Source organism: Sphaerodactylus townsendi, linkage group LG02, assembly GCF_021028975.2.
Source record: "Sphaerodactylus townsendi isolate TG3544 linkage group LG02, MPM_Stown_v2.3, whole genome shotgun sequence".
NCBI classification, from domain to species: domain Eukaryota; kingdom Metazoa; phylum Chordata; class Lepidosauria; order Squamata; family Sphaerodactylidae; genus Sphaerodactylus; species Sphaerodactylus townsendi.
In genome coordinates this window covers 114,630,297-114,656,811 of record NC_059426.1, presented here as the reverse complement: position 1 = coordinate 114,656,811, position 26,515 = coordinate 114,630,297, and the positions used below count along the sequence as shown (strand labels likewise).

Below are 26,515 nucleotides of genomic sequence, written 5' to 3'. Positions count from 1 at the left end.
AACATCCTTAAATAAGAATTGGTTTATTTGCTAACACTGCCTGTCACTAAATAAAGTGGCTGGACTCCATTATTTTATTTACTTAAATATCTTACAACATCTTTTTCTCTTCCTACATTTTATCCTAACAATAATCCTGCTGGCCAGATGAGGTCGCAAGAGAACAACTGGCTCAAGGTCACACATTAACAGCTTCTGTGGCAGACCAGGGACTAGAACCTGGCTCTCCCACACATTAGTTCAAGGCTCCCAACTACCACTCCACACTGAAAACAGCACAAGCAGGTTGCCCACAGATGGGGCAATGGTGGTATATCTACATCTTCAGCAGATTCCCCTGGTATGCAGAAAAATATAGTTTTACAAATTTACCAGAACAAAAAGATGCTGGAACAATTAAAAACAAATTAAGGTATCTGATCTGGTTATTAGTATAAATGCCCCCATTAGGAGGGGAAAACTTACAAACTGATGCATTCAACTAATTTCAACTCACAAGGGGCTTTAAAACATTTCTGGGCCCAGTTTTTCATGTATAACTTCCTTTTAACTATTTGCAATTAGGCAACGATTGCTGCAAAAATAGCCGAATTTGTGGTGTTCGGTAGAGTATAAGAGCGTTCTGATTTGTTTTCTCAAGATGCACTGATAACCTGAAACCTTTTTCTAAATCTAGGCCAAAGCAGGTCAGTCAAGAAACAAACTGCAGCCTATCTCGAATGCACAAGTCCAAAAAAAGTTGGTGAAACCGCCCCATGTGCAACCTACCTAGCTCCTCCAAGGATGGAACCCCATATGCCTCATCATGATTTTCCTGGATCTCTGTCTTACATTTTTCCATCTGATTGCTTGTTATGGCAGCAACTGGCTTTCTGGGAAGTTCCATACGACTAATGATGGCCTGGAAACGCTTGTATGTAAGAGGAGGCTTGTGCCCATTCAGTTCAATTATCCTGCAAAATAGGAAAATGCAGTTACAGTTTTGCTGCCATGAGATATACAAGGGAACTGCAGCTTCAACAATGATGCCTCTTTTTTTCAAATCAGATGTGGGGGACAGGTAAGACAAAAAAATGCACAAAACAGACATTCATATTTATTCTGGTATTTCCTACTTCTACCATTAAAACAGACCAGATTACCTAATATGGCCCCTTCACAGTTTTGTCCTGAAAATCCTACAGTGTCCTACAGTGTCCCAGTGTCCCAGATAAATTCCTCCTCAATAATATCAACACCTAGAAACAAACCTTACCATGAACCTCTTCTCATTTCTTCACTCTAGGGACAATATCCCAAGGTGTAGCATAATCAGGACACTCATTCTGTATATATTCTTGTACAATGGCTTCAAGTGTTCCATAGAAGCAAAACCTTAAGAACTTATAGCAAAACTACCTTTTTTTCCTCTGAGAAAAAAAGTGTACAGCTAGGAAAGAAAAGAAATGGGCTGCTCATAGAGCCTGAGTTGCCCAGATTCCCAACAATAGGTTTCCATTTAAAGGTTTGATAGCCCTTACTGATGCTCAGAAACTAACACTTCAACAGCATTTATGTATAGCCTGTTCCCCAGTCTAACAATTTTGTTCACATTTGTTACTGCAGTTAAGAAGGCTCAAACAGGGCAAGGTGCTATACAACTCAATTAATTTCCTGTATGGTTAAGGAATCATATGGTGTGTGCCCTTGGGAATAATCATGCTCAAATATAACCAGGGGATGATCCCTGGATGCCACTGAAAGATATAAAATGCAGCTTATGAGGAAGTTTTCCATTTTCCCCGAGTAGCTGAATGAGTTTTAGAACCTTACATATCACCACATTGAGCAAGATGTCATATATTCAGAATGGTTCCAGATACAGACATCCACTGTAGTGATGCAGGTTTTACACAAATTATGTCTAATATGAACACTATTCAAAAGTTTTTGGCTTTCAACCACCTTGGTATTGAAGAAGTTATTAACAACTAGGAAAAAAAGAGAGGCAATGGAAGAGTAAAAAGTGTTGCACAAAAATCAGAAGCAGAGGAGTTAAAAAGGAAATCTGAGCTGAGTTGCTAGCTTATATAAAACTGAAGCAGCCAAATCAGCTTCCTGCTCAGCATTTGCTGCAGCACTTACAGCTCCAATAGCCACGTCTTCCCAGTCAATAACTTACGCAAAGGGTTGGGCTTTTAGCCAAGAGTTTCAGCCACAGCCACGTGCTAGTCCTTCCCCCATAGGCTGCACGTGTGAGGAGGAGGAACTCCACACCACTCAGGCATCCATAAAGGCTTTCATCAGCCTCGTTCACATGCAGCGTTCTGTGAGCCAGCTTCTCAACAGATCAAAGCAGCTACCAAGCGAAAGATAGCTCCTTACTTCACAGAATTTCTGGCCCTTGAATGCAAGTAACAAATAGAATTTTCTCCTTATATGGGAAGGAAGGGTAGGACAGGGCACCCTTGAGAAATAAAATACCCTTTTCTCTGCAAAAGAAAATGAGTGAACACTGTGAAGACCTGAAAATGGAGTCATTTCAATATGCCCTCCCTTAGCTTAGTCATTACAGTAGGATTCTTAGGAAAGGCCTCTCAACTCAGCATTCCTTTCTTCCCTTTCCTCCCCACCATCTGAATTTTGCCACGCTTTCCCCCCCCACAGGATGGATGAGGCAAGAGCAGTATTTTAATTAGAATGTTTTTCAGGGAAAAATCCGCCCAAGAGGCAAAGCATGAATAAGCTTCGTTTCCAGAGGCAGGTACACTTTAATGTGTAATACTACGCAGACAGAGAGGCAGAGCCATATGGTAACATATGCAGCTTTCACTTCTGAAGTAATTCAGATTAACTTCTCTCTCCCCCTGTATTTCATGTCTTGACATATAATTTGTGGCCCAACTTGAAGAAACTATCATAAATAATGGCAAACAAAACACTGCCCTGGAACGGTGATTGTTCAAGGGGTGAATAAAGCTGGGGAGACCCAGGTTCAATCCCCAGCTCAGTCATAGGGCTCACTAATGATTTTGCACCTGACATTCACAGCATTGTAGTGAGGTTTAGCTACAGAGTGGAAAATCATATAGTTGCCTTCATCTTTTTCAAGAAAGAATAAAATGTAACTCATACACATTTTAAGCAGTTTCTCAAGTAGAATCACTCTTTCATAGGTCCCTGTGTTTTCTGACATATTTAGCATTGATATAAGAGTTAACTATCAGTAATGAACAAAGCTTTAGAATTTGGCCAAGACCTCAAAGGCAGCCTTTGACTAATATCTTGAATCCACGGCACGTTTAACTTACAAAAAAGCTGTCCCTGGCGCCAATACACGAGGAAGCAACTCTAGGAGTATACACCCCACTGAGGAGAGATCATACCAAAACCCAAATCTGAGGATAGTATAGCATAGTGACAAGCTTCCTATATGGTTGGTATCTTGTCACAGAATCATGCTGAAACTACCCTGAACACATGGAAGGCACAATACAAATTTAAAATGAATAAATAATTCCATCTGCCAAAACTGATTATTATTTACTAAATTTAGTATACTGCCCCATCCCCAAAGGGCTCTGGATGGTTTACAACAAAACAACAAAACTAATACAATAAAACCAACATAAAATTTAGATAAATACTTTAAAATCTAATACAGATAAAACCTGAATTATATGTGGCTACCCAGAGCCCTTTTGCCTCCTGCCAGGAGGCCGACATAAGTATCACAACCGACTGGATGGCATAAAAAGATGTTACAACAGAGGAAGCAGGAGAGCGGCCAATCAGCAACTGGCCCCCCCAAAGGCCCTGCGGAACTCGTGTAGGTCCCGCAGGGCCCGAATAGCTGGAGGAAGAGTGATCCACCAGGCTGGGGCCAGGGTGGTAAAATAGGGCTAATTTGCATTTGGTCACATGGCCAGAACACGAGTGAAATACCACAGAATCTCACAAGAAACTGCAATCTTCTAATGTGTTTTATAATTATGCTGTAATTGGCACTGGCTCATTGGTACTTTTTAAGCTACCTGGAACACACTCACTCAGCATCAAGACAAGAAGGGGTGTTCTAAAATGAGGCTGACAGCTTTAACACGAGGTAGCCATTGCCAACACTATGGCAAAGTGAAGGACATGTTTAGTGCAAAAAACCCAATAACCTTTTATGTAAGGTTTTTAGCTTTTATAACTTATTCCCACAAATTCACTTTCAGTAACAGCACGACATTCCATCTGAACATTCTGAAGAAGGCAAGTCAGAGAAATACCGGTAGCAGCAGTCAACCCTTGAAAACCAAGCTGTTGCTGAAAAGTGAATAGTGAATAAAGGCACTGCTTCAGTTCAAGGAGAAAGTCTTATTGAAGCAATCCCAACATTGGGGGTTGGTACTGCTCTACTCACGGCTGATGTCTGCCAGCCACATCCCTATGATATAGCTGTATAGATGGAAGACATACAGCCTCTAAAGAATTTTATATTTTGTAAAATCAAGAAGCTCAAAATGGTGCAGACAAAGGAGATATGAGAACTGATCTTCGACTATAATAATTCATTCAACAGAGATAAAATGAGCATTACAAATCACCTTCAGTCACAGCACAAACATTTAATAAGGGCCCATTACTTCTTGCAACCACATTCTTCACAAGAGTAATCACTGCACTATTAGGGCAGGGACGACATAATGCCGCATGACCACATCTATTGAGGAAACTGTGTCAAGTGTGTTTGATGAACACTGCACCAAGTTCCATATACAGAATAAAAAACTACTATGAGAAATTTGGACAGACATTAAAGGAAAATATCAGGCAGGTGGCACAAAAGAATTTAAAGCTACTGTCTCAAAACAGACACATGACATACCCAAGATATTTTTGTTTTAAGATTACCACCACTCCATTGTTAATACATCTGCACATGTAACTCACAATTCTAATTAAAACTCATATACAAGATGTTCAGAAATATGTAGAGCTATTATTACAAATATGGAATCTCCCTGATCTTCAAAGAAGGTGGCAAATGAATATATAACTGTGAGAATCTGTTTGTTTTTAAACAGAAAGGCAGAGTAACTGAATGAAAAACAGTGGAAGAGTTCAGAAATTATCTCAAGAAATGTGAACAGCTTGGTAAAACTACTTTCATTATCCCCTTGTCCTATACCACTACATATACTTTTTTCCTTTTAAGCTTCATCAATCTCCTTCTGTTGTCTATATTGAAACTATTCACACATACTCTTCCCCAATTTGTCTGATCTTCTTGCATACCTGTAATGACTCCTTCTCTTATCTTAATTATTGTAAAATTCTATGAAGAAGAAAAGAAGAAGAGTTTGGACTTATACCCCTTTTCTTGACCATAAGGAGTCTCAAAGTGGCTTACAAACTCCTTCCCTTCCTCTCCTCACAGCAGACATTTTGTGAAGTAGGTGAGGCTGAGAGAGCTCTGAGATACTTGTGACTCGCCCAAGGTTACCCAGCAGGCTTTGTGTGTAGTAGTGGGAAATCAACCCTTATTCTTTAGATTGGAGGAGGAGAAGAGTAGTAGTAGTTTGGATTTACACCCCCCCCCCTTTTTCTCTCATGTAAGGAGATTTCTAGGGGTTTACAAACTCCTTTCCCTTCCTCTCCCCACAACAGACACCTTGTGAGGCAGGTGGGGCTGAGAGAGTTCCGAAGAACTGTGACTAACTCAAGGCCACCCAGCAGGAATGTAGGAGCAGGGAAACAAATCCAGTTCACCTGATAAGAGTCTACAGCTCATGTGGAGGAGTGGGAAATCAAACCCAATTCTCCAGATCAGAGTCCACCTGCTCTTACCTACTACACCATGCTGGCTCCCACTACATCATGTTGGCTTTCTAAAAAAATGATAGATTTTCAATAAATAACTACAGAACCAATTCCACCTTTCCTCAGTAGAACCTAGAAATTAGTATGAAAGCAGCACTCCTGTTCCTGTGTGATGAACCGAAAACTCATTCAATATGAATTCCTGACCTCTCCAACGCACAGTTCTTTTCATCTCAAATATTAATAATGCCATCTACTTTTATCTTACCTGTCCAAGTCATAAAGAGTGTGAGAATTTTCTGTCATGACTTCCACACCAGCTTCTTTAGCCAACTTTGCTATAGCAGCATCTCTTTCTTTCCCAAATGGTTCTGAGTCATATTCAAAGGTAAGACGAGTTACCCCCCATTCCTGCAAGAAACCACACAATATTTAGCTCTCACTACTAACACGATGCTCTGTTGTCAGTGAAGCAGTAGCAACACTGAATACTAAAGAAAAGTCTTTTGGAAATCAGGCCAGTGTACAATGGGAGAGTCAAACAGGAATTTGGGAGGAGACATTGTTACAGGACAGTGGCTTTCAACCCACTAGGACCCCAGCGTGCAGTGCAAGACCCTCTGGAACCACTTTTTTTGGCTGCATTTAAAAAGGATCTGCAGTTTCTGCATATTCACAAAGACCATGCCTCCCACTCCTCTTTATATGCATGATGAGAGGATCATCAAAATGGAAAGAAGTCAATCCATAGTGGAGAAGATTCCTTTTTAGCAAAGGCAGGTTCAGGCATTTCTTGCCTTTCTTCCCCCTGTCCAGCACAGCCTGATCCAGCCACCCCCAGCAATTTGCCCACCAACGCTCTGTGCATGCTTGTGGCACCAAGTCCCTTTCCCTATTAAAAGTCGTAACTCTGAATTCTCCTTTTTCTGACATGCAAATGGGATGTTAAATGACAGCTTAGAGGGCATCATTCCACTGTATGTGGATTAAGGTGGGTCTTGAGTATGGGAAGATTCCGGTTTCAGAAAGCAGCATCAACCACTAAAGCATTCAACACCTCTCTCTAGCATACGTTGTAGCACATTTCTGCTTAACTCGGTTATCTCAGATAAAAATTAAGTTGTTCAACTTTTCTTTAAAAGTATTTTTTAAAACAGAGGCACCTTTTACTTGTGTGATGCAGCTCACCTTGGTTTTTTAAAGCATAAAACCATTCTAGAATAGACACTACACTGTTTTATGTCAATGATATAAGAATCAATTTACAGATTTTGAAGCAAGACTTTTGACTTTTTAAATTACCACAGAAATAATTTGTTTTATATTGAAATTGAGTCTCTGACAAGCCTCCTGTTAAGGAGCCATTAGAAAATCTGTATGCTCTACATACTCAAAGACAACATTTATTAGAGATGCAGTTTGGTTACCACCATTCTCCAGGCATTTAATAAAGTCATTTAATCACTGGTGAATCTTGTGCTTCACACATAGGATGCTTTGGTTCACTGGGCCTTTTTCATATCACCACCAATAAAATAACTGACACTAATATTATTCTTTGTAATATACAACTGACTTAATTTAAGATGGCTACCTCCTACCATCCTCAAAATAAAGCAATTCACTGAGACCAAACACAGGACTTGTTTATGAAATTGTATTATGTTTAGCAAATACTTGTGAAAAATTAACAGTCCAATCCAGAGCCCTGAGGCAGTCAGGGCCACTGTGGCACCACCCTACCACCTTCAGAGGGCTTTTCGGCGGTACAGGGAGGCAAATAACACCCCCCCCCCCCACCGGCTGCTAAAAAGATGTCCACTAGGCTCAATGGGCTTATGCCAGTCAAAAAGGGTGGCGTAAGTCCAAACCTCAGGTGCTGGGGTCCCAGGAGGCAAAGCAGGGTGGAGCTGACTACTTTTGGCTCCACCCCAGCCCATGCCTCTGGAATGCCAATTTGGGATTTATTTTGTCACATTTTTATCCTACCCTATCACAAAGGGCTCAGGATGGTTACAACAGTTAAAACACAATAAAACCTTTAAAAACAGCATTAAACATTAAAACTGTAAAAACACCTACAACATTCTAAAACAGTACATTAATAAATAAATGGCAACTTAAAAGAATCCAAACATCTCATACCCACTCCTCCCCCCCCCCCTTCCCATTCTGGAATGCCTCTGCTGTATCAGCGGAGATGCAGGAGCACCCATCATGGAGGGCCACGGCAGACACCCACTGCCTCCACAATTTCCTTTGACTCCCTGCTTCCCCCAGATTGGGCCATAAGGCTTTAACAAACTGATCAGCAAGTTTCATTTAGAGATGAAAGCAGCACACAGTTCTTCCAGAATAAAGAGCCACTCAGATAATTTAAAGATTTCTGTTCATAATTGAGAGGGTAAAGCACACACGGTGCGACTTGGTCAGTGCCCAGATAACTCGTTTTGTCTCCAAGGCCCCTTCCGCACATGCAAAATAATCCGTTTTCTAACCACTTTCACAGCTGTTTGCAAGTGGATTTTGATATTCCGCACAGCTTCAAAGAACACTGAAAGCAGTTTGAAAGTGCATTATTTTGCATGTGCGGAATGAGCCCAAGAGAAGTCAGACACAAGAGTGTGCAGAGTTTTCAGCATGGCTGCCTCAATCCTATTGTAGCTCTTTTCTCTATGCCTCAGTGTCAAGGCCTCTTTGCCCCACAAAACTTTGAGTGAAAGTCAGAGCAAACACACAGTACTGGGTAGTGAATCCTCACTACCCAGGGTAACAAGCCATCACCAGCCCTTCTGAGTTAGCTCTCAACTGGGAGACCAAGGGATCAGGTCTATAGCCCTACCAGGTGTCTATGAAGACATCAGACCTACAAGGTAAGGCACTGGCAAGTTGAGTTCCACAGACAATTACTTGAGAGCTGTTGCCAAACTAGGCCAAGGTACTCAGTTTATACTGAAATCCCAAAACCCAACCAAAGGAGTATTATTAATAAGGTTTATTAAGAGAAATGTGCTAAAGTGTGCAAATACTGAAGCAGTACAAAGCACAGAAGAAAATAATGAAGTTAAATATACGTAATAAGGTTGCACTGTCACAACAGTTCATGAACCTACTTGGATAAATGATTGGAACTGTGATCCATATTACTGTGGTCATCTTATTGTAACTAGGATCCTATTATGTAGTTCTAGACTTCTCAAATTCTGATGCATTGGTTGTTGAATGTCCCACTTTGTACTGACTCACTATGTGTAATCTGCCTTATGTCCCTGTGATAAAAGCAGACTTTAATTAAATAAATAAACATAACTACCCTAGAATATTTATTCATGCTTTAGTTCTCTGGTCAAACTACTGTACAGAGTCCAGACAGAACTCCAAGTCCCAAAGTCCGAGACTCAGGAGTTCTGGCCACACAAAGCCCAACCGACAATCAAAATGATAGCTCAAAAGAAGCAGGCCCCAAGGGGGTCCAAACTAGAATGAATGGTCTTGCTTTGTGCCAGGCTCCCGGCAGCCGGTCTGATCCTGTTCGACCGATCAGATGTGTTGGCAAGACAGGTGACATACAATCAAGCAATTCTCCCTTCTCCAGGGTTCCTTGAACTAATGAGCTGAATGTGAGGGCAAAACTTCCTTTGGTCTCTGACCTTGAAACTCCCAGGCCCATGATCTCACCTCCATTTGTTCCTTACTCCATCTCATTCCTTATCTCTCTGTATACCACAAGCCATCATGACATCAATTTCCCAGAGAGGAACCTTTAGTAACTTGACTAATCCCAAAAGCCTGAACCAAAATTTGAAAGGTCAACTAGACAAGGCCAGTTTCTTGACACCCACACGTTAGGATGTATTGCTTCCCATAACTCTTTTCATGGTGGACTTCCTGAGAAGTCAGAAAGGTCCGCTGCACTGCAAATCTATGCTCTTGCTCTTTGCCTTGGTGCTGTTACATCAGGGTCCCCTCATATTGTGGGGCCTGCCGTCCCCCTTCTTGGGTTAGGTTTTAATTGGGGTTTTCTGGACGCCTCTTGTTTATTTATTTATTAACTGTTATCCGCTGTTTTATATGAGTTTTTAGGTTGTTTTATTGATGATTAATGGGATGGAGCTTATGTATTTGTGTTTTGTGTATGACCTGCTCCTGCTTGATGTTTTTGAATTGTGTTGTTCACCGCCCGGAGCCCTTCGGGGATCGGGTGGTATAGAAGTTGAAGAAATAAATAAAATAAATAAATCCCATCAAGAGACAAAAGCTAACTTTTTAAAACTATGAAGCACAGGAAAAGCAGTAACCTTTCATTGTATTTTCTTCACAAATACAGAAATCCAAGAAGGAGACATTAAGCAAATTAAGAAATCCAAGAGGGCTACATAAATAATTTAAGTCAAGTTACAAATAACTGTGCTTCTAAAGCTAATTCCCACATGACAGTTTTCAATGTACCAAGGCTGAATTAGGATGCGCGTGCTGCATCATGTGCCTTGTACCCTTCCCATTCTTCCCACTGAAGGTGTAAAATCTGGAATCCTGTGAGGGCAGGCAGAATAGGCAGGTGGAACCATTAACGGAATGGGAGCCAGTACACCTCTCTCATCACCTAGTTCATTTGAAGGCAACAAGCCAAGTAAGTTTAAGATAGCACCCAAAAGGAGATTGAGTAGATTTTTGAAACTTATATTCTCCTAGAGAATAGGAAAAATCCCAGCAGACTGGAGGAGGGCAAATGTTTTCCCCATCTTCAAAAAGGGAAAAAAGAAGTCCCAAAAAATTACAGCCCAGTCTGTCTGACATCAATACCAGGAAAGATTCTAGAGCAGATTATTAAACAAACAGTCTATAAGCACTTAGAAGGGAATGCTGTGATCACTAAAGGTCAATATGGGTTTGTCAAAAACAAGTCATGATAGAGTGATAAGTTTGGTGGATGAAGGAAGAGCTATGGATGTACCCTACTTTGATTTCATTAAGGCCTCTGACAAGGTTCCCCATGATACAATTGCAAAATGTGGGCTAGATATTGCTACTACTATGTAGATTTGTAATAGGTTGAGGAGAGACTTAGGGAGCTGGGTATCTTTAGTCTGAAGAAAAGGTTAAGGGGTCTCCTGATTAGATGGATGTGTTACATAGGGTTCCAGAACCCATGGCAAACTGTTTATTGTTCCATGGAGGGAGAAACAAAACAAGAGATTTGGGTCAGCTGCCTGCCAAAGGGATCTGATGGATGGGCATCATAAAATTTGATCAAGGGAGAGACAGGAGTACTACAGGAGTGTTTTGTCCTCTACCCATTGGCAGAGAGCAAACGAGCCCCACAAGAACGAGATTCCTAACTCTGGATTGGCAGGGGAGGTTTTCACCAAAGCAGAACTATTAAAAGGGGAACTCTTTTGTTCTGAGTTCAAACACTTCACTCAAATGCCATGAACAGGCAATGCATTTGCTCCAGCTGAAGGTAACTACTATGATGCAACTCAGATATATGCTTTCTTTCATTTTCTTAGATTCTGTAATCTTCCTAATATGCCATGTATGTGCTCTGGTTTAATATTTAGTAATAAAGTTTATTTCCAGTTTAACGAAGCAGACTGTGCCTGAAATCCCACCCATATGCTAAGACCGCTCATCCACGTGAAGGACATGCACGCACTGGAGGAGTTAAAGTAACTGGAAGCTTTGCCCTTTGTACTTGCTCAGAGGCAGCCTTACCAGCATACCCCAAGGCACTTGTTACTAAGAGGCTAGAGGTTATATCTTGGGGTGATGGCAAACAAGAAAACACAGTTATAAGCCCAGGCAAACATGCAACATGCAAACCCAGTGCAGGAATTGGCATACATGGATCAGAAAGATCAGAGTAAAAACAAGAACTTTAAGGCCTGCACAGATCATGAGTTTCTCACACAGTTGTAAACATACTTTAAAGAGTCTTGGAAATACATCAGTGGGCTGGCCTCGGACTACAAATAAGCGAGAGTTGAGTTTTCTTAAACTGTTGTCCAAGTCTTCCAGGGACTGGAGCAAGAACCTATGGAGAAAAAAGAAATGAAATTAGCAGAAGTTGGACATGGCACAATTTATTCATACTCATGCAATACTGACAGGCTCCGGTCAACAAGGTATTTTTGAGATACAGAAAAATGTATTAGAGATGCTTACAACACTGTGGTACCAAAATTCAAGACAGAAACAGCCAAATTGCTGAGGGAAAAAGCAACTTTAAAAAAAAAGATAAAAGAATCCAGAGCCCTTACATTCCCAAGGACAGGGTAAACATGACAGGTTTTGCATATTGCCTAAAATATAGAAAAGAACATCACTATGATCTGAGGCCAAAACTTGTGCTTCACATTGTATCCAGAAATAAATACCCAAGTGGCTCCACTATTCCTTATTTGGAATAAAGTCTAATCATAATGTATAACTGAGTACAGTTGGAATATGTGGGGACGACTCACTGCCAGTCAACTGCCGTCCAGAACTCATTTCCAGCTGGCTGGAAGTGAGTGCTGTGTGGCGATTGCCCACCCCCACTTCTCCTCCTGACAGTGTCGCCAGGAGCCTGAAGAACCGCCATGGCAGTCAGGTAAGGCAAGAAGATGACGCTAGGCAGGGTGGCCCCCTCCCACCGCACTTGCTTGCCAAAACAGGAAGCCTCTTACTCCCTGCAGGTGCCCGAAACCGATGAAAACTGAGGCAAACACTGGAAAGCAATGGAACTGCATGGGTCGCCGTTTGTTGTTGCAAAATTAGTGTGCGCGCTCTGACGAAATCCGACGAAAACTGAAGCAAATGATGAAAACCAAGACAAAATTTTTGGGGAAAGAATCGGCGAAAACCGAAACCAACGAGAACTGACAACGAAAATCGAGGTTCCACTGTAGCTACTTAACCTGCACAGGCTGAGAGTATTCGTTCTCCCTTCAAAATTGAAGCCTCATTTGTACATAGGTATGATGAAGATAAAAGGTCATTTATAATCAAAAAGATTCAGTGAAAGTTGTGACATCTTATGTAATGCTATTTCACAACTAAGACAGCTTTCATGTTCAAATTCTACTCATACAGAGCAATTTCTGCATACTAATTTGAGTGCATATTATTTCACTGTTGTATTGAAGAGAAACAAGCAAACTATTCAGTCCATATTTTCTTCTTATAAGCAGTGATAAAATTCTGACTCCAGAGGAGAATTATGTCCACATGCACAATGAGTCAAAGGCTTCACAATACAATTTTGATGAATTGCATTTTGCCTGGGAGTAACTATCGCCACCAAGAAAAACAATACAACTAACATTCTCTTCTGCCAGTTTTGCCATTTTAGAACACTAGGCAAAGTGGAAGGTAGCTGGCTTCATCAGTAACTAGATGGGGGCACATGTTGTGATACACAATATTATGAAAAATACCCCTAAAGAATGTAGGAATTTGTTACATGAGAAAACAGAATTAACTGATTTTATATACCACAGACTTTCAGAAACACTCAAAGAGTTAAACTGCATCTAAGTTGTTAAACTGCATCTAAGAGAACAGACAGTAATCCTCTGGTTTAAAAACAGAATAATCCAAGTCCAACTGCAATAGTGATTACTGAGCGTGATATAACAGGGCTTTCCAAGTTTCTATACATAGGATTCTATATGTAGAGACTAAGTTAAGTATACAGCAGGCATTTTCAAAGCAGTAGAACAGAAATATCACCAACTAGAATAGGTAACAGCTCTACTCTATTAATTGTGCAATTCCAATAAGCCATGTCAGTTGCCAACAATAGCGTTTTCCCTTTCTATAGCCTTCCAGCATGCTTAGTTTCTCCAACTAAGGTTGTAAAAATTCTCAAGCAAGGAAAGCTTTTGATATAGTGCGCTGTACAATTCAGCCACACACAGCAACCACAAATCCAACCATTAAATCACACTGCAATCTTATGCACACTAATGAAGGAGAAAGCCCCAATGAATCCAACTGTATTTACTTTTAATTAAGTGTGAATTAGATCAAAATGTTTGTTAATCCCTCCATAAACCAGCATGTGAGCTATTACCTTATTTGTAAAACTGGGGGGAAGCTATACAAAGTAATCCAAAAAAGCAGCTAGAATAATGAAGTCTACAAAAGAAGAGCACTCTCACATGCCTTCCCAAAGGAAGTATCTAACTGCAATGTCACCCTTCTACAAAATGTCATAAAATAGGTTGCTGGCCTCTATTCTACGGCTGCTTCAACAAGGTCCCGAATGCTTTTTGCACCAATTCAAAAAGACAGAAGTCATTGCAAAGAGGAAAGACAGAAAGATCTGCAGAGATTACAAAGACTGGGAGCAGCAAGAGGCCCCACTCCCCTTCTGAATCTGAGACATGAAGGGGGAACATGTCTGGGCAGCTCATGCATTCACTGATTTCCAAGACTACAGAACCTTCCCTTTCGTAGCATTAGAACCACTGACATGTGGAGAAAGAAGGATGTATAAATCACAAGTATCAGTGAGGAAAGATCCACCAATATCCACAAAATTACCTAAACACATGTAAGCAATGAACAGGAACCTTACGTTCCCATACCATTTATAACACAATTAGCACCACAAAAGTGGTGATACCATCTGCACAATTCTTATTTGACATTTCAAATAAATGCAGAGCTATTCTCTTCTCTTTGTAAATTAGAAAGCCATCCTTTTCTACATTAGTGTTCTGATCTCTAAATACAAGGGCGGTGTACCTAGGAAGTGACACATTCAGTCTGCTTGTTATTTAACTCACCCTACAGCTTTCCTGGCATGAATCATCCCTTGTTGGCTACTGTACTGAGCATCCCATGCCCTGAGGGGAAAGTGCGAAGTTCTCAATTATCTCCCCCTCCCCACAAAAAACCCCAACAGAGGTTTTAAGACATATTTTTACATACCGATTGAAGACATATTGTTTGCCTGTCAAAAAAGTCCCCATAATATGGCCTTTTGTCAACTTTTGGCCCCAGAGCAAAAGTCATCTCCACTTTTAATTATATATTGCTTTCAAGGGTCAGCAGAGACTGAGCTGCCAAAGGCAGCCTGCTCTGAAAACTCATGTGCACCAATTTTTCCCAATATTTTTTGAATTTGGGTTTAATAGACCCATTTTTAAAATAAATCTGAAGGAAGCCAAACTCCCATACCAATATTGGGTTTTTCCTGGTTTTTTTAATATTCCAAAATGTACAGGTCTATTAAACCATATATGAAATCTTGGTGGGGCCCTGGGCTGGTGCTGGTTTTTCAAGGTACAGTCATGACATCTGAAGTGCAGCTTCAGGTGACTCCCATTAGAAGAACCCCCCCCCCCCCAAGTTTGGTGAAGACTGGGCCAGGAGGTCAAATTTTATGAGGTCTCTTTTTTCTCTCTCCAGTGCAATGCACCTTCTTTGGAGGGTGCATAAAATTGGATCATTTCACCCAACCTTCACCAAACTTGTGGGTTCTTCGTAGGAGAGTTGTGCTGAATATTTAGTTCCTCTGTGTCAAAACACAGCCTCTCCAGAGCCCCGCAAAGATTCCCCTAAGTCAGGTAAAATAGACCTGAAAGATTTAAAAACTTCCGCAAAATCCAGCTGGGGTGTGTGTGTGTGTGTGGGGGGGGGGGGGGTTTGCCTTTCCCACACCCGGCAAATCTGAATGCACACCTCTAGTTGCTACGAGCCAGCAGAACTTGGCTTTATTTTTCCAGAAGTGGTTAACTCAGGTACACTCTTTGCAAGCCTGAAAGAACTTCGGGTCCCCCAGTTCAACTTAGTGCGGTTACAGTAGGCTTCAAGGCCACTGATTCTCCTCCTTCTGCGCCAACACACACTCCCATTCGTGTCCTGGCAGCTGGGAACGGCCCGAGCTGCCCAGGAGGTGCGTCCACCCACGGCCGCGGCGAGGCCTGTCCTAGCCTAACACCCGCCTGCCTGTCGGCCAAAAGGCCAGGCCCTCCGATGCCCCCCACTCACCGCCAGCGGTTGATGCCCACAGCCGAGGAGGCCGCGAACCAGGGGTCCAGGATATAGATGCAGCGCACGGAGACGCCCTCCCGGACAGCCGCCTGCAGCGCAGGGTTATCGTGGAGCCGCAGGCCCCGGCGGAACCAATGCACCGTACAGCCGCCGCCATCGATGGACCGCGCCGGGGCTACCAAGCCGGGAAAAGAAGCCATCGCGAACCCCAGAATCACAGCAGCAGCCGCCTCACTGGGCCCGACTGCACGGAACGCAGCTCTCGCGCCCCAGCGCCGCCGCCGCCACACCGGCCCTTCCCCCACTCCGAGTGCGCACAGCGCCACTCGCCGACGCTCATTGGCTGGTGCTTCGGCTGCGTAACTCAGAAAGCCCAAGGAGGCGGCACCAGCACGTACTTCATGAGGGCGGAAGAGATCGCGCGATCGGTGGACGGAGCCATGACAGAGCCAGGGCCCCTTAGGGCTGTGCGAGCCTTCTTGTAGTGCATGTTATTTCCCGTACTCGTTGGAATGACTGGCCATTCCGTGCATGCATCCAGCCGTTATTCTATATATCTGCTAATTCACTCTGTTTAAGTTTTCGGTGGGCATTTATGCTCTATAGGCCTCCAGATGTTCTTGGACTACGATTACCATCAGCCCTTGCTGCCAGCATGGCCAATTGGCAAAGCTGATGGGAATCGTAGTCCGTGAACATGTGGAGGACCATAGGTTGGAGACTCCTGGACCACCAAAGAACTTTTCATTTATAGCAATGAATATATTGCTTTGTGCTAGGAACTTGTGCTGTGCTTTTTGTGTAGAATTTTTTAAAAAAATGTGAAATAGAAATTGTCTGTGAACGCAATCTGAAATTATTTCAAGAGTTGCGGCTTCACACACAAATTTGTTATTTAGCAGGCAGTTGCTTAACTAATGACAAATCCTCTGATAGTAGCTGGAGAATGCTCTTAGACAACCCTGGATGTGTTTATCATAAAGACATTGTGGGAACTGGGCCGAATGTCTTCAAATTGTATTTGATTGAGGAATATTAAGTTTGTATGAACCAAAGATTTCTAAGAATCAAAATGGGATTTCTGTATAGAGACCAGCAGGACTGCATGTGAGCAGATGGTCAAATGGCATGTTAGAAGCTTGTCAGTGATTATGCAGGCAAGCAAAGATAAATATCTTCTTGTCACTAAAGGTTAATACGTGACAGAAGACATATACATTTATAACTTTGTTTTTGTTAAAACCAGCTATAGGGGATAGCTACATGAATAAACAGAACCATAAAAGAGATCAGAGGTTAGAATAGAAATGAATGTGATTAGTTAAATGGAAAACATGTTTTTTATGACAATGAGAGATTCATATGTACTTGTATTTTACTATAATTCTATTGTATTAGAATCGAAGGTATAATTGTTAGAATCAACGTTTGTATAATCTGTTAATGTTAAAATAATTTCAAACTGGGAAAAGGGAAGTTTTATGTAAAATGTATGTAAAAACTTGCATACCCTGGGGAGATATCTCTCTTCAGGAGCAAACTTAGAAAAGTAGGAAAACAGGTTATTCTTGGAAACAAGAAAAGGCAGAAGTTAGTTTTATTGCAGCCGTTTGCATATGGGCAGAGGGACGTGAGCAAACAGCATGCAGTGTTTGTGTAACAGAAGGAATGTGACACGTAGAGTAGAGGTTGTCTTAATGTGACAAGGAGACAGAATCATCCAATGGGATTTTAAAGTTCATGCTTATAGCACGTGAAAGGGGTATGGATTATGTACATGGGTATGGGGATGAACTGTGATGTATGTATTCTTTGTATCTATAAAGACTTAAGGTATTTTGTATGGTGGGCGTGTCTCTCTTTCGAGAGCACCCAGAAGGGGTCACCTTCTGTCAGAGATCTTATGTTCTTATCTATATTCTGTTCAGTAAAAACGGTCTGTCTGTTTCTGATGTCAAATGTCTGATGCTTTTTTGGGAGTTTGTTTCTAACCTATCTTTTCTCAAAACAGCTGTGCAGGCCGGACCTGGGTTCTGGCCTCACAACACCTTAAAAATATGTATAGCAAATATGTACAAGTAAAGGCAGTTTCACTGAAAATCTGGTTGCTCTGGTGCTTACCCTGGTTACGCCTAGATTCACTCTACATGGGGCTGCCCTTGAAAAGTTCAGAAACTTCAGTTGATACAGAGTATCAACTATAGCCAGGGTATTGACTGGAATGGATTGTAGGGACCATAGCACTCGAAACACTGGCCATCTACACTGGTTTCCACTCTATTTCTGGGCACAATTCAAGGCTCTGGTGTTGACCTTTAAAGTATTGCATCACTGAATACATGATACATGAAGGATTTACTCCCTTACAAGCGTACCCATCCACTACGATAATTTTCAAAGGCCTGCTTCAGGTGCCCCAGCCCCAGCCGTCAGAAGGGTGGTAACCTGGGAGTTGTCCTTCTCTGATGGCACATCAAAATGTTGGCACTCTGTCCTCAGAAACACTCTTCAGTCTGGAACTCTCGTTTTTCCTGCTGTTGCCATCTCCAGGAAAAGGCTGAAGAGGTCTTTCCCCCAACAATCCTTTTCTCTATGGTTTCCATATTTAATATGTGTGTGTATTTTAGCTTGATTTTGAGTCTTTCAATGATGTGTTTTTGTTTGGTTTATTTTTGTAAAATGTCTATTCATTATGATATTTCTATTAGCCGCCTTTGTATCCCTGATCAGGGAAGTAAAATGTAGAATAAATTTTGTAAATAAAGAAAAACAGAGTTTGTAAAACAGTTCTGAAGAACAAAAGTTTTGCCTTGCTGGGTAAGACAAATGGCCGTTCTGACTGTGCATATGCACCTTGGGAGCAGGGGTGAAAACAGCTTAAGTTTCTTATTGGTACTGTGCCTCTCAGTGGAGTCCCCAAGCAGAAGATGGGCGGTACCGCTTTTGCAGTGGCTCCCCATACCACACTGATCCTGCTTTACTTTTACCCCTGCTTGTGAAGCTAGTCAAATAATTGTTGTGCGTAGATAAGCATGCTTAAGCTAGTTGATTCCATCTTATCCATCATGTAGTTATGAAATCCTTTTTAAAAAGCTAATTCTTCCTGTGTCACTATAGCATCCTGTAACTCTCCTGTGATCAGTATCTTAGATGGAAAGTGGAAGGTGCATATAAGATAGCAAGTACTTATTTCAATGGGTTTGGGCACACCAGGATCACACGAGACAAAACACAGGAAAAGTATAACCAATGTTAGAGATAGTGTAACCCCTATGTTAAGAAAGGGGTGGAGTCTGAAAGGAGCAGAAGGCTGAAGAACTCATGAGGTTGGAGGAAGCAAGGCTACCAGACTGGGACCTGGATATATTATTACAAGCTCTTAACACCTTGTTTAAGGTAACTGCAATGTTGTTGGGAACTAGTGGAAAGGGAGCTGTTTATTTTTGCTATATCGTAAATGTTAGAATTTATTGTTTCAAGGCTTTTTGTGTATGTAATTGGTGAGAGTTCTTTTGGGGACCTTCATCACCTCGAATCCAGTTCACCAAGCCTCTGGAGTCTTCATGAGCCAATCACCAGCAGAAAGAAATGGACTTGGCATTATCAGACTGTAATTAGAAGGACTTGGAATGAAACTTGAACAGACCATGAAGGTTAAATGTTAATGTCTGATAAGTGTCATATGTTAAGGAAAAGTAAACCATTTTGTTTAAAATTTAGTTGTTGCAAACTCCTTCCAAGTTCTGCCCCACAGAACCCACAAGCAGAGGTTACAATAACAATTTCCTTTGTTTATATCCAGCCTCATTAGTGGTATGATGGTTATCACTTCCATCTATTATGTCAGGGATTCAGCAGCCGATCTAACCACCATGTAGTGATGTAATCCTTTTAAGAAGCTAGTCAGGAGTCATTGTAACATCCTGTAGTATTTCTGTAATCAGTACCTCAGGTGGACGGAGGAGGGTGCAGCTAACATTGAACAAACAATAACTAAGCAAGATCTTAGAAAACATGTGACAATAGATGTAACATTTGGGCTGCATTCTGAAGCAAACCTGGAAGAATGACATCACTAAAATCAATAGGATTTTAGTTTCTAGTAAACATTGTTAGAAACAGCATTAGGTACAAGACAGGGTCTTCAGGAGAAGGAAGAAAATGGCAGAAATTGTACCCACCACCGCCAGTGGATGTTCCCTTTTGTGGGTGTAAAGTGGGTGCTCCTCTTCCCTCCCTTGCATGCCACCCCTCCCTCCCTCCCCTTCCTTGCATGCCACCCCTCCCTCCCTCCCCCTCCCTCCGCGAGGGTGGGTGGGCCCTGCCCAGATGCCGGGTCCCCTCCCCTTGCCTCCCTTGCATGCCACCCCTCACTCCCTCCTCTCCCTTGCATGCCACCCCCTCCCTCCCCTCCCTCCGCTAGGGTGGGTGGGCCATGCCCAGATGCCGGGTCCCCTCCCCTTCCCTCCCTTGTATGCCACCCCTCACTCCCTCCCCTCCCTTGTATGCCACCCCTCCCCTCCCCTCCCTCCGCTAGGGTGGGTGGGCCATGCCCAGATGTCGGGTCCTCCCCTCCCCTCCCTTGCATGCCACCCTCCTCACTTCCCCTCCCTCCCTTGCATGCCACCCTCCTCACTTCCCTTCCCTCCCTCCCCTCCCCCCCCCTCCCTCCCCTAGGGTGGGGGGGCCATGTCCCGATGCCGGGTCCCTCCCCTTCCCCTCCCTTTGCATGTGCCACACCCTCACTCCCCTCCCCTCCCCTGCATGCCACCCCTCCCTCCCCTCCTCCCCTTCCCTCCGCTTAGGGGTGGTGGGCCCCTGCCCAGATGCCGGGTCCCCTCCCCCTTCTCCCTTGCATGCCACCCCTCCACTCCCCTCCCTTGCAGCCACCCTCCCTCCCCCTCCCTCCGCTAGGGTGGGTGGGTCAAGTGCCTCCAGGTGCCGGGTCCCCTCCCCTTCCCTCCCCTTGCATGCCACCCCTCCCTCCCTTCTCCTCTCCCTGTGCATGCACCCTCACTCCCTCCCTCACTCCTTTGCATGCCACCCCTCCCTCCTGCTAGGGTGGGTGGGCCATGCCCAGATGCCGGGTCTCCCCTCCCCTTCCCCTCCCTTCATGCCACCCCTCCCTCCCTCCCTCCTCCTCCTCCCGCTAGGGGTGGGTGGGGTGCATGCCCAGATGTCGGGTCCCTCCCTCCCTTGCATGCCACCCCTCACTCCCCTCCCCTCCCTTGCATGCCACCCCCCTCCTCCCCTCCCCCCTTCTCCTCCAAGCTAGGGTGGGTGGGCCATGCCTCCAGATGCTGGGTCTCCTCCCCTTCCCTCCCTCTTTGTACATGCCACCTCTCACTCACTCCCCTCCTATGCATGCCACCCCTCCCTCCCCTTCCCTTCGCTAGGGTGGGTGGGCCATGCCCAGATGCCGGGTCCCCTCCCCTTCCCTCCCTTGCATGCCCCCCCTCACTCCTCTTTTCCTGCCTTGTATGCCACAGCCCTCACTCCCTCCCCTTCCCTCCGCTTAGGGTGGTGGGCTGCCCAGATGCCTGGTCCCCTCCCCTTCCCTCCCTTGCATGCCACCCCTCACTCCCTCCCCTCCCTTGCATGCCACCCCTCCCTCCTTACCCTAAATCATCAATCCAATGCATACTTGCTTGGGAATAAACCCCAGCAAATTCAGCAAGACTTATTTCTGACTAAACATATATAGGGTGTCTAGATTTATTTATATTTATTTGCTTATTTAATTTTTGTAATGCAAGTGAAACACTGCATTGCCTAGAATAGAGCATACATTCACTTTAAAATGGTTCATTGCTGCTGCTAACAAGATTTATAGTGACATCCTCAGTAAAGTTGCACTCTTTCAATTCCACTGACTTCACTTTAAACAGAAAAGCAAGTAGCCTTTTCAGCATATCATGAAATTTCAGAGAAGCCTCTTGCTCTTCAGCATTATGTATCTTACCACACTTAAGACTTAAGAGCATATACATCTTTCTAAGATGAGGCAGTGATTCCATCCAATTTCCCTTTTAAATTTCAGATCCCCATTGTTCTGTGCATAAGGGTTCACTGACTCCAAGAAACAAAATCTTAGGGAGTAGGTGTGGGGTGAAGCAGGAGGGGGGAATTGCAGAAATTAAGGCACCCTCTTAAGACATGTAAGGGTGCTTCAGATTTCTTAATGTATGATGGGATACAGGCCAGTATTTTGTTTTATCTCCTGGCCCAGATTGCATTCACCCAAGAGTTCTTAAGGAGCTCAAGCATGAAATTGCTGAACTTCTCACTTTAATATGCAACTTTTCCCTGAAATCAGCCTCCATCCCTGAAGACTGGAAGATGGCCAATGTCACACCAATCTTTAAGAAAGTACATTGATAATAATTCAGGCTGAAACTTTGGTCTGCTGAAGAAGGGGTCAAATACAGATGTTAAATAACATTGGGAAAATCACCCCCCGCCCCCCGAGGTACTACTTCACATAACAGTAGATATTGTGATGACACCTCTCCGCCCTCATTGCATGTATTACTTAAATTGAAAGTGACATTTTTGCTGTTATCCTGTGTGGTGTAGTGGCTGGAGTGCTGGACTTTTGCCTGCTTTCAGTTAGCCAAGAAGTTCACTGAGTGATCTTCAGCCACTCTTAGCCTAGCATACATCACAGGGAGATTAAGAAAATAAGATTGGGAAAGGGAGCTAGCTGTTGTGGGGGTTTTTTGGCTGTGTGTCATGGTCTGGTAGCTTTTTTTCCTAATATTTTGCCCGTATCTATGGCTGGCATCTTCAGAAGCATGCCAGCCATAGATGTGAATGAAAAATTAGGATCAAAACTAGACCACAGCCACACAGCCCAGAAAATCCACAACAGCTGGTTGATTCTTGCCATGAAACTCTTTGACAATACAGAAAAAGGGACCCTTTGTATACTGCTTTGAATTCCTTAGAGGAACAGCAGGACATGTGCTAGATGATTTGCTACTCACACTTGAGGGAACTGAATCCCACCCTCCCCATGCCTGACCTGCTCTTGTTTCTTGAATGGCTTGTTATGCAGAAATGAACAGATGACACTTTTCACAGCACAAAGATAACTTTCTAATGTCTGCCCATTAAGTTCATTGTAAAGGTACAACTGCAATGGTGGCTGAACAGTTGGCAAGCACAATTCTGCAAAAAAATCTTGATCCCACTCCTTTCCCTTCTCTTTTCTGCTTGCAACTTTGTGGGCTGAATTATGTGGAAGGACAGCCACAGGGAAGATTCTGGCTAAGGATAGTAAACCGAACTTGAGGGCTTTTGATAGTTCCATGGGAATGTCAACTCAATGCATGGCAGCTGTGAAAAAGGCAAATTCTATGCTGGGGATCATTAGAAAAGGAATTGATAATAAAACTGCAAAGATTGTCATGCCCTTATATAAAGCAGTGGTGAGACCACACTTGGAGTACTGTGTTCAGTTCTGGTCACCACATCTCAAAAAGGATATCGAAGAGATAGAAAAAGTGCAGGGAAGGGCAGCGAGGGTGATTGAGGGACTGGAGCACCTTCCCTATGAGGAGAGGCTGCAGCGTTTGGGACTCTTTAGTTTGGAGAGGAGACGGCTGAGGGGGGATATGATTGAAGTCTATACAATTATGCATGGGATAGAAAATGTTGACAGAGAGAAATTTTTCTCTCTTTCTCACAATACTAGAACCAGGGGGCATTCATTGAAAACGCTGGGGGGAAGAATTAGGACTAATAAAAGGAAACACTTCTTCCCACACCATGTGATGGTGTTTGGAATATGCTGCCACAGGAGGTGGTGATGGCCACTAACCTGGATAGCTTTAAAAGGGGCTTGGACAGATTTATGGAGGAGAAGTCGATTTATGGCTACCAATCTTGATCCTCCTTGATCTGAGATTGCAAATGCCTTAACAGACCAGGTGCTCGGGAGCAACAGCCGCAGAAGGCCATTGCTTTCACCTCCTGCATGTGAGCTCCCAAAGGCACCTGGTGGGCCACTGCGAGTAGCAGAGAGCTGGACTAGATGGACTCTGGTCTGATCCAGCTGGCTTGTTCTTATGTTCTTATGTAGCTTTCCCAGCCCTGTGATTTATTTGTAGTTAAAAGGTTACCTAACCAGTTCATTTGGTAGCCTGTAATTTGTTTCTATGGTAATACTGACCAATTTATAACAGCTTTTACATTAAAAGGAAATGATGAAATATTCCTGCCAGCAGCTTTTTGTAAGCACAGCAGAGCTTCCAGCAGTTCCAATGCCAGGCTTTTTCAGCAGCCACTCCCATACTACAGAACAGTCTCCCAGGCCCCTTCCGCACATGCAGAATAATGCACTTTCAATCCACTTTCAATGCACTTTGCAGCTGGATTTCATTGTGCGGAATAGCAAAATCCACTTTCAAACAATTGTGAAAGTGCATTGAGAGTGCATTGTTCTGCATGTGAGAAGGGGCCCCAGAAGATGTTACAAGATGCATTTCCCTCTGCAGTTTCAAAGGGGAGCTGAAACTGAATGTTTTAGAAGGGATTTTGGTTGATTTTATTTATACTCCATTTTTCTCCCCAATAGAGGCACCAAGAGTGACTTACATCATTCTTTCCCTCTTTCATCTAGATGATTCTATTACTATTTTAACAGTTATACTTCCATTTTTAAGACATTTGTTTTATTGTTTTGAACTACCTTTGGGTTCTAGTTTTTTTGAAAGAGAATGTAGGTCTATAATATTTTTAAATAATTATATTAGATGAATATTTGTTAGTCTGTAACACCAAATCAATCAACAGTCCAATGGCACTTTAAAGCCTAACAGAAATCTATTCCAGCATAAAGTTTTGTGAGTCAGCAGTTATTTTGTTTCACAAAAGCTTATACCAGAATAAATGAAGAAGAGTTGGCTTGTCTACCCTACTTTTCTCTACCATAAGAAGTCTCAAAGTGGCTTACACTTTGCCTTTCCTCCCTCACTCACAGCAAGCATTTTGTGAGGTAGGTAGAGCTGAGAGAGTTCTGAGAGAACTGTGACTAGCCCAAGGTCACCCAGCAGGCTTCATGTGGCGGAGTGGGAAATCAAATCCAGTTCTCCAGATTAGAGTCCATCACTCTTAACCACTATATCATGCTGGCTCAATGATGTTAGTCTATAAAATGCCTCCAGGGAAACTGATCTTTGTCGCTTAGAGATCAATTGTAATTGCAGGAGATCTCTAGCTACCATCCGATGTTGGCAACTTTACCAAAAACCTTGCGGATCTTTAAGATGCACTGGAGTAGAACCTAGCTCTATTTCTATTGCAATCCTTAACAGGTGCTCAACAAGCAGAAATTCAGCAATGGAAGCTTTCCTAGCCATTGCATCTGAATGCCAGGAACAACTTCCCCAAGTTTTATGTCTGCTCAGCAGAGTCTTGTTAAGGAAGAGTTCCTTGTGCATTTAAAAAGAGAATCTGAGAAATGTAACAATAATCTAGGGAGGAAAAGCAGAGTACAGGTAGCAGTAACTCACATATGCCTCACGTTCATAGAAATCAAGAATGTTAAGGCTGTGTTATACGTGAGAGGCATTGCTATCTGTTCTTTGACCACAGACACCTGCACTTCCTTCTCTTAAATTCAATAAGGACTTGTGCTGACCCACGGAGGTTAGTTAGTAACAAAGGAGCCAGCATCTATGTAGCAATAATGAGTAAAGAAGAGGCTTTGTCTTTAAGATGCAGAATTGTGGGAAATGTAGCTTAGAGGCATGGGAGTAGTATTTAGACAAGATTGGTTAGTTATAGAAGCCTGTCAGTTTAGAACCCGCCTTTTTTCAGTTGTTACAGTTACAGTATTGAGCTTGGTGGGTTCATGCTTTTTTCACAAAAAAATTAGGCAAGATTACATAAGATAACATTTGATTAGAAAAGCAAATGTACCTGCATATTCATTCAAGATAAGGCAAGTAAGGTTTGAAAGCAACAGACCTCATAAGTCAGTGTGAAGTTGCACGTTTGTAGTTGTTCCATTTAATAAACTTGAATGAACATAAAGGATTGTGTTGAATCGTGTCTTGTTAAGCTGTGACACTTATAGACGTGAGACTGGTCTACTTTGGATGGCTGTATAGGAGTCAGTAGGACTTCTTGAATCCACAGTTATCTTCCTGCCTTCAGATGCAATAAAAACTTGCCTATTATCACTTAGTGAAAAAAAAGTGTTTTCCCAGCTGGTCCCTCATATAAACTTCTAGCAAGATCTGTGGCAACAATGACCTTCAAGTATCCTCATCTTTTTTTAAACACAAAGCATAGTTGCTTTCATTGCTTCTGAATAATCCAAGACTGGTGACATTCCGACCTTCAGATCAAGAGTTGATCCAAACTCAGGGTTATATAGCAGATGTCAAGGAAATTAGTCAGACAAGAGGTTTGCAAGTTGATGCTAGCAAACAGCCCAGCCCAGTCTTGTGGACGGGAGCCTCCCAGTTTAAACACTGAGTGAGTCTACGTAGATGCACGGCAGTAGCCTCCTGCAGTGGGAACGATGCAGTGAGTTTTTTCCAAGCTATAAGGGTTTTTGTTTTTGTTCTAGTGACTCCACACTCCTTAATTAAGCTACTGACCAATCACCTCAAGTAAGCAGACTGGGGAGGAATACATACTTCAAATCTGTCTGGCAACATATCAGCTTGAATTCTCAGTCATCAAAGGAGGCTTAAATGAGACAGTTTTTATAGTTGCATGTGGGTTTGCCACT

General features: G+C 42.9%; 1 protein-coding gene across 1 annotated transcript in view; it reads right to left on the bottom strand.

The window, feature by feature from the left end:
• Positions 1 to 16,102, bottom strand: part of CRY2 (cryptochrome circadian regulator 2) — a 31,587-nt gene extending 15,485 nt beyond the window's left edge. Inside the window, exons 1-4 of the mRNA XM_048483768.1 lie at positions 15,769 to 16,102; positions 11,713 to 11,821; positions 6,056 to 6,198; positions 769 to 953 (exon numbers count right to left, since the gene is read on the bottom strand). Of these exons, the coding sequence (XP_048339725.1) occupies positions 769 to 953; positions 6,056 to 6,198; positions 11,713 to 11,821; positions 15,769 to 15,971 (640 nt within the window). The 5' untranslated portion in view covers positions 15,972 to 16,102. The remainder of the gene's footprint in view (positions 1 to 768; positions 954 to 6,055; positions 6,199 to 11,712; positions 11,822 to 15,768) is intronic.
• Positions 16,103 to 26,515: the final 10,413 nt, after the last annotated feature.